The 15,869-nt window shown below is 37.5% G+C and overlaps 1 protein-coding gene and 1 pseudogene across 1 annotated transcript; one reads left to right on the forward strand and one right to left on the reverse strand.

Moving 5' to 3' along the window:
* The window catches only part of LOC107748004 (tripartite motif-containing protein 35-like), a 5,387-nt pseudogene extending 2,141 nt beyond the window's left edge, over nt 1-3,246 (forward strand).
* A 1,537-nt stretch (nt 3,247-4,783) lies between these two features.
* On the reverse strand, nt 4,784-7,165 carry LOC107748007 (caspase-1-B-like). The gene is made up of 7 exons (XM_016562654.1): nt 6,898-7,165; nt 6,654-6,796; nt 6,108-6,281; nt 5,688-5,943; nt 5,470-5,568; nt 5,050-5,159; nt 4,784-4,971 (listed from the first exon to the last, which is right to left on the reverse strand). Exons 1-7 carry the CDS (start codon nt 7,160-7,162, stop codon nt 4,864-4,866), a joined length of 1,155 nt encoding a protein of 384 aa, XP_016418140.1. The 5' UTR covers nt 7,163-7,165; the 3' UTR covers nt 4,784-4,863.
* Between the last annotated feature and the right edge of the window lie 8,704 nt (nt 7,166-15,869).

A 15,869-nucleotide genomic window follows, 5' to 3' on the forward strand; every position in this document is an offset into this window, starting at 1 on the left:
TGTGTGTGTGTGTGTGTGTGTGTACCCATGACATTCCCCCAGTTTCAAGCTCAGCATACAGAGAGAAAACTCAGAGTGGAGTTTGAGACACTGCATCAGTTCCTCAGAAAGGAGGAGGAGAGCAGGATAGCGGCTCTAAATGAAGAGGAGAAAGAAAAGAGAGGGAAGATGGAAAGAAGAATACAAGGAGGAATACTGTCTCTCTCTGACAGAGTCAAAGAACTGGAAGAAGGAATCGAGGATGATGACATCACCTTCCTGCAAGTTGGTACACACACACACACACACACACACACACCCCGCTTTTGCAATAATGCCACATAAATGTGCAGAAATGCCACACAAGTTGTGACTAAAACTTGATCGCATGCACATATTTTTTTCAATCTAAAAAGTAAAATCAAAACAATTTTATTTTACTTAAATGTAAATAAAACCAATACCCAAAAAAAAAAAAAAACCTGCAATAAGCAGATATGAATGGTGTGTGTGTGTGTGTGTGTGTGTGAGAGAGAGTGTGTGTGTGCACGTGTGTGTGTGTGTGTACGTGAGTGAGTATGCCCGTTCCACATTGTATTTGTGCTCTAGTATCAGGCCTTCGTTTTTGTGTGGACATTTTCAGATTTATGCAGGATTTATTGATTGTATTTGCCAATTTCTATAAAAATGCTCTCTGTTGCAGTCACACATGTGTGTGTGTGTGTCTGTGTGTGTGTGTGTGTGTGCATGTGAGTGAGCATGTCTTTTCTACATTGCATTTGTGCTCTAGTACCAGGCCTTCATTTCTGTGTGGAAATTTTCAGATTTATGCTGGATTTATTGATTTTCTTTTTGACAAATGAAAAAAATATATAGAGAGATTTTTTCGCATTCATTTTCAATTGTGGTCATACTGACCCCAAAGACCAGATTTGTAAAGAAAAAATAAAAATGTTTACATACCTTCAAAACTACCGAATTAAGCCCGTGTGTTTTAAAAAAAAATGTTTTTTTATGTGACAAATGAAAAAAATATATATAGAGATTTTTTCGCATTCATTTTCAATTGTGGTCATACTGACCCCAAAGACCAGATTTGTAAAGAAAAAATAAAAATGTTTACATACCTTCAAAACTACCGAATTAAGCCCGTGTGTTTTAAAAAAAAATGTTTTTTATGTGAATAAAGATAGAAAATGTTGAAAAGTCACAAAATCTTATTCCACTGAGATGAAGGGAACCATTTTTTTTTTAAATAAGTAAAAGTTGATTGGGGTCATATTGACCTCAGGGACCGATTGAGGGTTAAAATCTCTACTACAAAAAGAGAGAAATTGGTGTTCATTTAAAGGTTTTAGCTCACAGAGTTACACTTATGAGTCAGATATGCAATTATTACTTTTACCCACATTTTACATTGTGTATTTGTGTTCTAGTGAGTATTTGTAATATTACTATAACAAAATTGAAATGATTTCAGTATGAGGTTATATGCTCTCGTTGGTGTGTTGGTTATAGTTTAGTATTGTTATTTCATGGAAGGGACTTATGTTGTTATCTTTCTGCATTTTTTTCTCAGAATTATCATGGAATTATGGACAGGTATTTTCATTATCAGGATTTCCATTTTTCTTTTTAGAATTTTCATGAGCATTCATTTTCAAACCTGATTCTGTGATGTGTGTGTGTGTGTGTGTGTGTGTGTGTGTTTAGGACTGACTACACACTGCCAGATCAGGAGCTGAGTTCAGAAACTCTTATCGATGTTCCCAAACATCTGGGCAACTTGAAGTACCAAGTGTGGGAGAAGATGAAGGACATCTGCTCTTACTGTGAGAACTAGACCTGTAAATGTTAAAGGGATAGTTCACCCAAAAATGATAATTGTATCATTAATTACTCACCCTCATGTCACTCCAAACCCATAAAACCTTTGTTCATGAAGATGAACGGAGGTCTTACGAGTTTGGAACGACATGAGGGTGAGTAATTAATGACAGAATTTTCATTTTTGGGTGAACTATCCCTTTAATTCCTGTAAGAACTACTATGTTTATTAATATCAGCATAAATGGCTTTTCCCTGTTCCCTTTAGACCCTGTGATCCTGAATCCAAACGCTGCTCCACCAGACATCTCTGTGTCAGATGACCTGACCTCTGTGACCTCATGTGTTCATCAGCAGGACGAGCCCAACCCTCTTCATCTGCACAGGAACCGTATGTGTGGGATACGCTGATGGAGATCACGCGTGGGACATTGAGGTGGGAGACAGTCACCACTGGAGTCTTGGAGTGTGTTTTGGATTGGAGGGAAAACCTACTACACAACCTTTGACCCCTGAAAACGACTTCTGGGGTCTCAGACGTGACGGAGACTCGTACGAGTTGATGACCGCTGGGATGTCGAGATTAAATACCAGTTTACATCCAGTGGTAGTGAGAGTAAAGCTTGTGTATTGTTATGAGTATCTTCAAGACACGATGCAGCTGAAACGCTGGAGGAAGGTGAGCTTTTCTGATGCTAGCAGCGGTTCATTAATTGCAGAATTTGCTAGAGTGCCACTGGAGAAGAAACTCTTTCCCTTTGTGATCCCAGAAGATCAGGCCGTCCCGCTGCGTTTCGTCCCAGCTAACGTTACTCTAACTGTTGAACAGAAAATATCATTGCTGGAGAGAAATCGAGTCTCTTTTCTCTTTTTATGTTTTATTTCTTTCATGTTTATATTGGTGATTCTGTTAGGAAAGAGTGACCGACAGGGCAGGTGAAAAGTAAATGTCTGTTTAATTACCGTAATGGTCTGTTATAATGGTTCAGTCAGCTAAAGCAGACTTCTGAGCAAAACTAAACGATCTAGCATCACTGCACTATAATGTGAATATAATGGAGCCCACGTCCATGATGATAATAATGCACAGCGTGCACTTGACAGTTTCTGTTCAACCATTTCTTGTAATTTTTTGAAAGACATTTTTACTGCACTGGTTTATTATTGTAGTAGAATGATTTCAGAAATGTATCAATCCTTTATCATCCTCACAATATCCTGTAGCAGCACAGTATTGTTGTGATGTATCATGTGACTCATCTTTGCTTCTAGTAGCGCTCCGTATCCTGGTTTATGTGTGTAAATATCCTGTTTGACCAGGTCTGCAAAGTCTTTGTTAAATTACAGTTCAGGGTAATTCATATTCTTCTTCTGTTTTGTTGACTATCCTAAACTTTCATGACTTTTCCACTTTTCTGTCAGTTTTTTGTTTAGATTGTTTTCCCCCCTCTATTCTCTATTTTTCTCTATTGTTCTGCTTTATTTCCAGATGTTTGATTCTATCGCGGTTTCCCTTATACATCACACGTGCATGTGACATCTTAGAAATGTGTTATATTTTTGTGACGTATAAATGTATTAGATATAGAATAGATAGTACTTACCTTGCATGTAAGTACTAGTACGAGAGCATGACCTATGTAATTCCACATGTCATACTAACAAGAAACTCTGCTTAATTGCTGTAGTTCCAACCATATAAGTGATGCTGTTTGCGGATGTTTATTGGAACTACGGTTTCGGGGGAATACTGAATCTGTCAGTAACTTGCGACCATAGTTAACTATGGTTATATCACTCAGTATCCTGGTAACTGTAACAGGAGCTGTTTCCATCTACTTTTTGCACTTTCTGTTGTTGACAAAGTGAAAATGCATTATTAAGGTATTAAGTTTGTGAAATTTTCTGTCTCCAGTCTGTTTCCATTCGGTCTGCCTTTTGCCAATAAAATGGTGTGCATTTTAACATCATTTCCACAAAGGATGCAAGTTACAGTGAAATGAAAGAACAGGTAATAACGTAATTAGAGCACACTGGGTTAATAAGCTTTGAAAATGACAGTAACATCAATCAAGAAAAAACTAATCAAATCACTGTTGATTTTTCTGAGGCAGAGATGCAGTTGTAGCCTAAACAGTTTATTTGAGTATTTAACATTTTAAATGGTCTACAGCGGCATGCCTTCAGTGGACGGATGCCATGTTTTTGCCTTAGATAACGATTCTAAGATTTGCTTAGAGCTTTTCGAATTCAACTCTCTTTATTCTCCTCATCTGTTTGATTATATTAATGAATTATATTAATAAATATTACATATTAATAAATTGTAAATAGTGTCATGTTTGTGATTTTTATCCGCTAAGTAGGACAGGTTCTAAACACAAGAGAGTAATTAGTAAATGAAGGCTTCTGATAGGAACAACAGGACCGATTTGTTAGAGCCTGCAGTTGAACTTGGCTGCTAAATCTCTCTCTATACAGTAATATCAGGTTGAGTCTCCTATTCAAGTGAGTCAGTGTCTTTCATGTTTAATTCTTCTACAAATTAAGATGTGGAAGGAAGAGCAAGGCAAAAGACAAATGCATGAGTAGCAAATTAGAAAAGCTTTAATGATTACATTTTTGAAGTATCAAAGATTTATAAAAGTTCTTATAAAAAGCAAACTGGAGTAAAAATGACTGCACATTCTCACTATTTTTTGGATTTGGATCAGACAATCAGCTGTATGGTTAATTTAAACTGTAAAGTGTAAGTCGTTTTAAATTTTAAAAAAAGTATGTGTTCTTGTTGCCTTAAGGTTTTAAGATTAGTCAACTTGAAATGTGAAGATATACTAGGCCTATGTGATAACTTGGATATTTGAGTTGAGTAAACTTAAAATTTTAAGGCAGCAAGAACACTTTTTCAGAGATTAAGTCAAAAAAGTAAAATTTATGATTATATATATTTATGTGTGTGTGTGTGTGTGTGTGTGTGTGTATAAATGAATGAATACAATGTAAAAGGTTACAATTGCAACACAGGTACAAAAGACCAATTTTGATTTAACCTGTATATCAGAGCCCAGGGAACAGGTAGAATTTCTTAGTAAGGGATGTTCTTTCTAGACACGGCAAGAGTTTGTCAAACGTTCTTCCTGGGCGTGTCGCCATGCAATTGGTGACCTAAAAAAAAGGGAGGGGGGGTACTTTGAATGACAAATAAGGCACATCAGTTTAAATTATCTGTCTTTTCCAAATTACCTTCCTGAATAACTCCATAAGGTCATCTTCATGAGCACATTCACAGAAAACATCCAGTATGTAATTGATAAAGTGACTTCCAGTTTTAGTATTCCTGTATGATGCAGTATCTGTGGAGACAGTTCATTGGTAGTTTATACAATAAAGTAATTCACAAAGCAACCTTTGAAACTTTGCACATTGACATGAACAGACTGTGTTTTTTGTATTTGCTAATGATGTTTCATCAGCCATCTGAGTGAGTGGTTTCATCAGCTCTCTATGACAGTTCCTGCCTCAATGTGTGGATCAACATTAAGCTAACATTTTTAACAAAAGGACAACAAGTTCAGTTGCTTTAACTATTTCTACCATACATTCAAATATGAGCAAAATTAACAGGTGTGAGCTACCAATCAAAATCAGTTTTTGAGGACTCACCAGGAACGGTGGACATAAAGCAGACAAAGTCTGTCTTCCAGTGAACCCAGGTGTCTGGCCTGGGCACTTGGTCAGGAACTTCCACACCTCCTGGGTGATCTGAGTGACAGAGATATGGTTAACAATATGGAAGACAATATTACTGTATATACAAGCTGAGAAATGAAAATGAGAAATAACAATATCATAACCACTGAGTTTCATCAGTCATGCTGTACCTCCTCTGCAGGCGTTAATGAGAATAACCTTCGGTTTATCAATCAGAGCGGGACAATTCACTGAGTTCAGATGGGAGAAGGTCTCGTCAACAAAGTAGACATCATTGGGGTTTCGGGACAGATGATAATGGACACCTAAAATGGCATCTTTATTGTTAATTCTTGCCCCATGAGACATGATGACCACAAAGGTGCTGTCTGCGTCTCGATGTCCAGAAAGAAGTTTAGAGAAGTTTCTGACTTCTCTATCTATCGCCTGTGGATAAATAAACAAACTATTTTTAAAAGAAATGCATGCAATAAAATGCTTAGTATAATTAGACTTAAATATGTGTTCACATTTCTATTTCCACACTATAAATCTATTAGCTTTACCTAGACAGTATTGGTTTCAGGAGGGAGGAATATTGTTTTACGTACCTCTCCAGAGAGATTTCTGCGTTTCTCAACATTATAACCCAAAGCTCTCAGCAGCCACTCCATGTTCTCCTCGTCTATCTCTGCCCCGGGCCTGTTGTTCACTTCATAGTCAAATACAATGTTGGTGATCAGCAGAGCTGAGCCTTTCCTCTGAGACTTTGCTGGTATATAAATCTATGAAGAAAACACCACAATTATGCCGAATTAACATAGAGCAATTGCAGAATAACAGAATCAGTGTTTCTCAACACTTGAGACTCCCTAGCAGTGCACATTTTGCACTGTATGCGAAATAAAATATGCAAAATATGCCGAAAAACCAAAGAATCTGCCTCCAACTCTTTCTTATTTTCTGTAAAGTCAGACATTTTACATTAGAAAACAATTTAAGATTAATGTTCAGGAGTGTCAATCCCTTTATTTTTCAGGTAATCCTGAACACCTTTCTGCTTTAAACTCTGCAGGAAAGGTGGCCCTCCAAAATCAGGTCTGACTACCCCTGAATGTATTGTTTTTACAAAAGCTAACTGAAACAGTGATACTTGCTTCATCTCCCATTTCCTGAAGCTTCTTGCGTTTAAACTCTTGGCTGGATTGAGTCATGCTGCGACGTTTCCCATCAGACTGGATGGGCTGTGGCTCCACAGGCACTAGAGCATGTCTTGTGTCCTCCTGCACAGGCTGCCGAACTGAAGCCAGGAATATGTACATATAGAACAAAGAATCTTAATTTCATGTCTATATATATATATATATATATATATATTCACACACACACACACACACACACCTTCCTGAAGTTTTGACTCAAGGTGGTTTGCGAGATTATTTTGTTTGATGTTGCGCAGCACTTGGACTGTGATCTTCCCAGCATCATCACTGTATTGCTCTACCATGCAGTCCACCACATCCTGACGATCAGCTTCCTCCAGGTTTCCTCGAGGAATAGGCTCAATGTCTGCTGCCACACCATTACACAGGTGCCAGATGAATTCTTTGAGCTCTGCTTTCTTAAGCTCCTTAAGTGCCTCCAACAATCTTTTAGTGGCTTCCATTTTGCATCACTAAGAAAAAGTACAAATTAGTCTTGATTGTGCTCTTAAAGCAGTTCACTTAAAGCAACACCATGGAACATTTGCTCACGGATCCCCCATGCGGATGATAAGTGCAACTGTCTGTTAACAGTGCCGTAAATACTGTCGCTGTATAAGCTTCCTCATGGGCAGCGCAATACACGTGAATTTGTTGACTAATCTGACAGAACCAGCGCATGCAGAAACCTCATTTGGAAACCATGACCAGGTAAAGTCGCCCGTGTTACTCTATGTTCTACATATATCATTACATAGTTTTATTTATTGTTACTCCAGAATTGAAAACTACAATGACAAAAAGAACGGTAGTATGTTAGCCTAGTTTTTTTTGCTCGCATTGTTTGTATGTAGCACTGTGAGTAATTTGTATAATAGAATAAAATGTTATTCGCGCAATCATGTAGCCATAATGTCCATAATAGCCTATACATCGGACATTGTCATAAGTTTACAAGGCTGTAAAGTAACAGAGCCTCTTTATTGGAATAACCATTCAGACGTGAAGTAGACTGGGGAATTCGTTTTTGGATCTTGGGTGTCGAAACTAACATGGTACACATGGTTACAGCCAGTGTCCGAAAACTATTCACTATTTTGGAAGCGCTCTGGGTTACAGACTTTACTTTCCATCTAGCCACTACAACTGATCGTGCCACCGAGTGTAGGCCAGTCCGATATTGATTCGTGTTTGGGCTCGTGTCCGATCACTCTCTCTTTCTTTTATTCGCTTAACCGACAAAACCTTCTTTGGTTTCTTTGCTGGCTCTGCCATGGCGTTGGTTTTGAGACTTGCATATTAGATTGTTTCATCTTATAGTTAGCTGTTGGCTAACTCCACCCAGGCTACGAGTAAAATATGTGAGGTATGCCGTAAAGCAGGTCGCACTCTTCCGCTGGCAGGGGATGGGCGGGGCTGTGTGTACTGACCCGAACACGAAACTTATGCCGAGTTCACACTGCACGATTTTCAAAGTCGTCGGATCGCGTTGTTTTCACACTGCGTGACTATCTGGGGTAGCAGTCAGTTGCTGCTGTGTTCACATTGCACGATGGATCGGCGACAGGAGGTTTCACACTGCATGACTTCACAATAGGAAGAATCGCCGACAGCTCTGTCTGGTCCGCAAACTACGTTTCACAACAAAACACACGCGAGAAGTGAAAAGGAAATAACGTGAGAACCCGGGTGCGTCAGACAAAGTTCTCGAGCAAGACTGTAATTATATAGCCCGCAAATTGTCTGTGAGCTGATTTCCAGCTACAAGGAGAAAAAGAAAAACAGATTATGCAGGAGGGAGATGCAGGGAACAGGGATTGGGTGTTCTGCAAAGAGAGATGGAGGTAAATAATTTATGCTGATGTTGTGGCTGGTCAAGCAAATGTTTGTGCTTGATTCTGTATGATATAATTGTTCATATACCTATTAAAATACTGATATTCTGGTCTATAACTCCTCCACGAACTTCCCTCTGCCCTGTATCTTGGTCTCTCATTGGCTGTAGGTCATCGCCGATGTGTTTTTCAGTCAGAACTCATTTCACACAGCATGATTGTGAATCCCTCAGTTCGCGTCTTTGATAATTCACACTGCGTGATTGTCACTCGCGTGAACGAGCACCGAATTGCCTCCGATTTCGGGCATTTGTCGGCGATTTCGCAAAACCTGTCGGCGAGTGAAAAATCGGGCTAAAATCGTGCAGTGTGAACTCGGCATTACAGAGTGTGGTTGTAGCCGCTAGGAGGCTGCTCAGGTTGTCAGGGTTCTGTCACTTTGGTCTAGTTTATTCATAGTGTTGTGACGGAGCCCTGACACTCCCGTCTTGTCTTGTTTTCTTGTGAGCGAGCGGCTTTGTGTGCTCGAGCCGTGCACTCTCTTGTCTGCGTGCCTTCTTTCTTGTTGGAGCGTGGTGTTCGGATCCCGGCACTTGTGTCTTAATCAGATTGAGTTTCGGTTTGGTGTCGGGGTTCGGAAAACAAGCTTGTGTTTTGCATTAGCTGCGTGCTTTCATGTTGTCATGTCTTGTGTGAACACGCGGCTTATGAGTATTCTCATTAGCTGCGTGTTCGTATCTTGTTTTGTTCAAGCACATGGCTTGTGATTGTTTTGCTGGCCATGTGTTTGTGTTTTGTGTGAGCACATGGCTTTTGTCTTGTTTGGTTTCTTGTGTCATGTGCTCTCATGTCAATTGTCTAACCCCACCCATCTTGTTACCTGATTATTGGTTAATTTGCCCCACCTGTGTTTTCCTCATTACCCTCCTCATTTGCTCCCTATTTATTCTCCTTGTGTTTACAATCCTGTGCGAGTCTGTTGTCGAATGTTGTGTGTGCCTTGTGTCCTGCCTTGCCAATCGGTTTCCCCTATGGGTTAGTTTCTGCTTGTTTTTGTTTTATTTTGTTATTAATAAAAGCCCTAATTCCTCCTGCGATTGAGTCCTCACCTCATCCCTTCATTCCCAACTCATGCAGACACCGGTAGCAGCGGCAGTAGAATTTGTCCAGTTAAGAGTTGTTCTACCACTGAAATCATTTGAGACATTATTTTAAGGTAAAAAAACTACATAGTGTTGCTTTAACAAACAAAATGTTTCCAGTGTGGTTAAAACTTACCACATGACATGCATTTTTCTGATTTTCTTGTATCTTTGTGGTGGATTTTAATGATATAGATTGTTAAACTTTTTTTCTTTCTTTTTTTTTACCTGATGTGCATAACTTTTGTAGACGACATTTCCCCTAATGGCAAAAAAATGCAGTTAAAAAATGCATTAAAAATGCATTCAGTCATTGTATGGAGATGAAGAGCCAACGGCAAAACTTCTGTAAGACTTGAAGTCAAATTATAATTACAACTGTTTTTCCACTGAAATAATATTACAAGTAATTTGTACTTTAAACAACCACCTCCCCGCAGGAATCAAGTAAAATTATGCACTCGGTTTATTTATCTTTTTTCTTCTCTGAAGTGAAAACGGGTTTCTGTGAATTTCTCTACAAAGCTGAGTTTATGTGCCGAACATACAGCAAATGATCAAAGCAAAAATATTGCCTCCCCCTTAAAGAAAAATACACTAACATCGTACACGCATTCAGCTCTATTATTTCCTGTAGTGTTGCTTTATGGTTGAAATTTAATTTATAATTAAAATTAAGACCTTTGCGATGCTGACACAATTTTTGTTCATGTTTAAAGCTGCTTTTAGCAACCTGTAAAGCGCTGTAGAAAAACTAAACGTGAGTCTACTTATGATTCTGCTTGATCAAATTTTCTCGTACAGTTTGCACTTCCTTGCTCTTTGTTCGTTTAGAGGTTTCGCTTTGCCCGCTTCAGAAGCTCGTCTTCCTGTTTCAACCCGAGAGTGAGTAGGGGAGGAGCTCTAGAATAGCAGTCCAGGGGTGTATCGCTGAAAGAGCGGTGTAAAGTTAGTTTTAGGTTCGATATTCGCCAGACATTCGCTTTCGCGTGCCTCTGTTCTATAGAGTCGACAGTCCTACAAAGATACCACTACCACGATTAGTTTTAACAATATGCAACAACTTTATATCGGAATGAAAATATTATTTAAAATATCTCCCTTACTGTACATACAGTACATAATTATTCTTAGAAAACAAGCTGTAATTCACCAAATGGGGTTTTTTATGTTCCAAAGGTTGTAGTACATTCCTAGTGGCCAGACTGACTTACTACAGGTGAAAGTTTGCCAATATCACCCTTACTGTACGTACAGTACATAATTAATCTGCAAAAACCATTACTGTAATTGACCAAAAGGGTTTTTTCATGTTCCAAAGGCTATAGTACATTTGTAGTTATGAGACTGACTTACTACAGGTGAGATTTTGCCGATATCTCCCTTACTGTACATACAGTACATAATCTGCAAAAACCAGTACTGTAATTGACCAAAAGGGTTTTTTCATGTTCCAAAGGCTATAGTACATTTGTAGTTATGAGACTGACTTACTACAGGTGAGATTTTGCCGATATCTCCCTTACTGTACATACAGTACATAATCTGCAAAAACCAGTACTGTAATTGACCAAAAGGGTTTTTTCATGTTCCAAAGGCTATAGTACATTTGTAGTTATGAGACTGACTTACTACAGGTGAGATTTTGCCGATATCTCCCTTACTGTACATACAGTACATAATCTGCAAAAACCAGTACTGTAATTGACCAAAAGGGTTTTTTCATGTTCCAAAGGCTATAGTACATTTGTAGTTATGAGACTGACTTACTACAGGTGAGATTTTGCCGATATCTCCCTTACTGTACATACAGTACATAATCTGCAAAAACCAGTACTGTAATTGACCAAAAGGGTTTTTTCATGTTCCAAAGGCTATAGTACATTTGTAGTTATGAGACTGACTTACTACAGGTGAGATTTTGCCGATATCTCCCTTACTGTACATACAGTACATAATCTGCAAAAACCAGTACTGTAATTGACCAAAAGGGTTTTTTCATGTTCCAAAGGCTATAGTACATTTGTAGTTATGAGACTGACTTACTACAGGTGAGATTTTGCCAATTTCTTTCTTACTGTACGTACAGTACATAATTAATCTGCAAAAACCATTACTGTAATTGACCAAAAGGGTTTTTTCATGTTCCAAAGGCTATAGTACATTTGTAGTTATGAGACTGACTTACTACAGGTGAGATTTTGCCAATTTCTTTCTTACTGTACGTACAGTACATAATTAATCTGCAAAAACCATTACTGTAATTGACCAAAAGGGTTTTTTCATGTTCCAAAGGTTGTAGTACATTTGTGGTTATGAGACTGACTTACCACAGCTGAAATTTTGCCAATATCACCCTTACTGTACTTACAGTACATAATTAATCTGCAAAAACCATTACTGTAATTCACCAAAAGGGTTTTTTTATGTTCCAAAGGTTGTAGTACATTCCTAGTGGCCAAACTGACTTACTACAGGAGAATGTTTGCCAATATCACCCTTACTGTACAAACAGTACATAATTAATCTTCAAAAACAATTACTGTAATTATTAGTGCACAGTCACTATTGGATGGAGGCGACTCCTTAGCAATTAACTTATGGTTAATATAGTAATATGGTAATAGCGTAATATATAAGAAAATGTCATTAAATGAGATGAGTTTAAGTAAAAAAAAAAAAGAATGTTTAAAAATAGTACTATAATAAATAATGTAGTAATTCCATTTATTTTACTGTGTGTATATATTTAGAATGTTTTTTTATTATGAAAACGGTAACCACTGTTCATGCACTCAAAGTTTTAGATTTTGGGCTACTTTACTTCCATAATGTGTCCTCTTTCAAACTAGGGGAAAGTAAACATCCAAAATACACATTAACTTTTTATTTTATTACCCTTATATGCATCTATAGATTTCAATTGGTTAGATATCTGTTTGTCTTATATCCAAATGTCAGCAAAGTGTTTTTCTGGTACCCCAAACCAGTGTTTCTTCTGGTAACCAAAGCTGTATTAACTGTCTTCTCTCAGCCAAGAAGTTGACTGAGTAAAGCAGAGTTTATAGAATAATCTTGTGTATGTTTCAGTGCTCAGACTTTATCTGACCAGCACAAATCCAACAAGTGTTATTATACCACAAAATAAAAGCAATGGAAATTACTGCTTCACAACATCGTCCTGTGTGTAAAAAACCTGAAATGGAAAAACACAAGCAACTCCACATGACCAATCTACATAAAATGGCATGAAATCATTTAATTTCCACATGTCTCAAATACGTATATACACATACAGTATATACTATATGATATTTTATATTTTCAAAAGTTTGGGGTCAGTATATATAGATCAGTATAGGTCTCCTATACCTAAGAAACCAGGGGCTGATTCAAGTATCCTTGATAATTTTCGCCCCATTTCAAATATACCGTTTCTTTCTAAAATATTGGAAAGGGTTGTTGCTGCTCAGGTTCAGGATCATCTTTCTGATAATAGCCTATATGAGCAATTTCAACCGGGCTTCCGTTCACATCATAGTGTTGAGATTGCATTAGTTAAGAATTTTAATGACTTTTTGTCTGCTGCTGATTCAGGACTTCTATCTATACTTATTTTGCTTGATCTGAGTGCAGCATTTCACACTATATCGCACAGGATTTTGTTGGACAGATTGGAGTCTATTGGAATCATAGGTACTGCCCTGACTTGGTTTCGATCTTATCTAATGGGTCACACTCAATTTGTACAGTTGAAGCTGTTTACATCAAAGCCTTCATATGTTACTACTGGGGTTCCTCAGGGCTCAGAAGCATCTTTGAGACGCTGCCACAGTTCTTCTGGATTGAGTTTGTCTCAGTTTGTTCTGTTTCTTCATGTCATTCCAGACAGACTGGATGATGATTTTTTCTAAAACTAGCTCAAAATCAATGCTTTACTGTCAAGTGCTTTTCTATGTGACAAAAATGCATTATTAAGTTTGCTGCATTTGTCGTGAATTCAGTAATATCTATCAGTATGTGTTTCTGTCCTGTTTTATGTATTACTTTATTTGCTCCAGTTGAAGGCCCTATGACCCATCACAACATTCAAGGGGGAATTTGTGGGCCGGATGGGCTCGATTAGTCCAGGGACAACTTTTAACCCAGTCCAGGGGTTAAAAAAACAGTAAAAAAACAACAAGAAAATAATAATAATTTTTAACTTTACTACCCCCCCACGTGCTTTTGAAGGGGACACTACAGCAAAATATATAACTGATAAATAACTGACTTATAATACTAGTGACCTAAAACTTTTAAAACATTTTTTTTTCTAAAACTAGCTCAAAATCAATGCTTTACTGTCAAGTGCTTTTCTATGTGACAAAAATGCATTATTAAGTTTGCTGCATTTGTCGTGAATTCAGTAATATCTATCAGTATGTGTTTCTGTCCTGTTTTATGTATTACTTTATTTGCTCCAGTTGAAGGCCCTATGACCCATCACAACATTCAAGGGGGAATTTGTGGGCCGGATGGGCTCGATTAGTCCAGGGACAACTTTTAACCCAGTCCAGGGGTTAAAAAAACAGTAAAAAAACAACAAGAAAATAATAATAATTTTTAACTTTACTACCCCCCCACGTGATTTTGAAGGGGCCCCATAGCAAATTCAGTACACAGGGCCCAGAAATCCTAGCGTCGGCCCTGTGCACAGTACTGTGTATTTGTTTAATATAAACATAAAAAATGCAAACATGCTCTATAATGAATTTAATTTGCATGTCTTGAAAGCACATAATGTCTGTCTAATTTTCTTGTATCTTTGAAGTCGGTTCTAATGACACCGTTTGTTCAGCTTTATTTTTATGTGATGTGCACATTAATTATGTCAAAATTTTGTTGTGCTGGAAAAAGCACCCTGTTGCGGGATAGACGCCAACGAAAACCAAACGAATGACAACCGACACTATCATTAGCGTTCTCATCCATTCCACATCACATTTTTCTCTGAAGTCCAGATACAATTAAAAGTGGAATATTGTTTAATAATTGTTTAGCAGCAGGGTGAGGACCTACAGAAAACAGAGACTGCACTGCTGTTTAAAATCCATATGTTCTCAGCGTGTCAAATATTACTGTTTGTCTGCATTATTTTATATATATATATATATATTTTTTTTTTTTTATGTTCACTTTGTTCAAATCTGGTCTTATTTCAGAAAATTATCTTTCATTCCATCTATGGGGCAGGTTGAACTCCTGTTAGAACATGTCAAAGTGTGTTTTACCTGCAGTAGAAAAAAAGTGGCTGCATGCATCAAAGTTTGAGATTGTTCACAGATCGTTCTACTCTGTTTTTACGTGAAATGCACATAACTTAGATGAAACTTCCCCTAACAGCAAAAAAAAAAAAAAAACCCGCAAAACTCCTGTAAGACTGAGGAAGAGCTACAGGTGCTCGACTGGCTTGTAAAGTAAGATGGAAGAAAACCAAAAAAAGAAATAAAATAACGTGTCTTTTTGTAGGTCGAAGTAAAATTATAAGAATAAGTAAAAACTGAATTTCTTCCTTCCGAAATGTAATTTAATAATCCTATAAATATGCAGTAATCAAGTAAAATACTTCAGTCGGCTTCTTAGTCATTTTTATTTTTCTCTGAAAACCTATGGCGTTGCAACTTAAGACAACACCTGGGGAACCAGACAGACCTGCTTAAACTAGCTCAGTTTGAATGTGGAAACAAACCTGCATGACCATAGCGAACAGGGATTATCAGAAATAGCTATTATTAATAAATGTATACATTCTATTTTGAATGAAGAATGACAAAGACCTCTTATAAGGTCTATTATATAACACGGCATTAATTTAAATGAAGGTTTAATTATCAATATATGTTAAAAGAATATACAAGAACACAAAGAATAAAATATTGGCCTACAAGAAAGCATTTTTATTTACTCTATTCCACATCTTATTATGTTGTGGCAATGACAAAACTAAATGAAGCAAACCTGTAAACTCCCGGTCACCGTAGTATCAACTAGACTACACTTAAATACTATTATAGTTCAGATGAGGGTGTGTGTGTGTGTGTTTAGGACTAAATACACACTTTCAGATGCAGGACTGAGTTCAGAAACTTTTATAGATGTTTCCAAATATTTGAGAGGAGGCAGTTCAAATATCAGTCACAGGACGAGGCTTT

Source organism: Sinocyclocheilus rhinocerous, unplaced genomic scaffold (genome assembly GCF_001515625.1).
Source record: "Sinocyclocheilus rhinocerous isolate Xijiao unplaced genomic scaffold, SAMN03320098_v1.1 scaffold4486, whole genome shotgun sequence".
In the NCBI taxonomy this organism is placed as follows: domain Eukaryota; kingdom Metazoa; phylum Chordata; class Actinopteri; order Cypriniformes; family Cyprinidae; genus Sinocyclocheilus; species Sinocyclocheilus rhinocerous.

Coding starts and splice junctions, on each gene's coding strand:
- LOC107748007 (XM_016562654.1), bottom strand. CDS start 7,162: ATGGAAGCCACTAAAAGATTGTTGGAGGCACTTAAGGAGCTTAAGAAA. Junction 5,569..5,687: donor CATTAACGCCTGCAGAGGAG/GTACAGCATGAC, acceptor TCTGTCACTCAG/ATCACCCAGGAGGTGTGGAA. Junction 5,160..5,469: donor CTTTATGTCCACCGTTCCTG/GTGAGTCCTCAA, acceptor CTGTCTCCACAG/ATACTGCATCATACAGGAAT.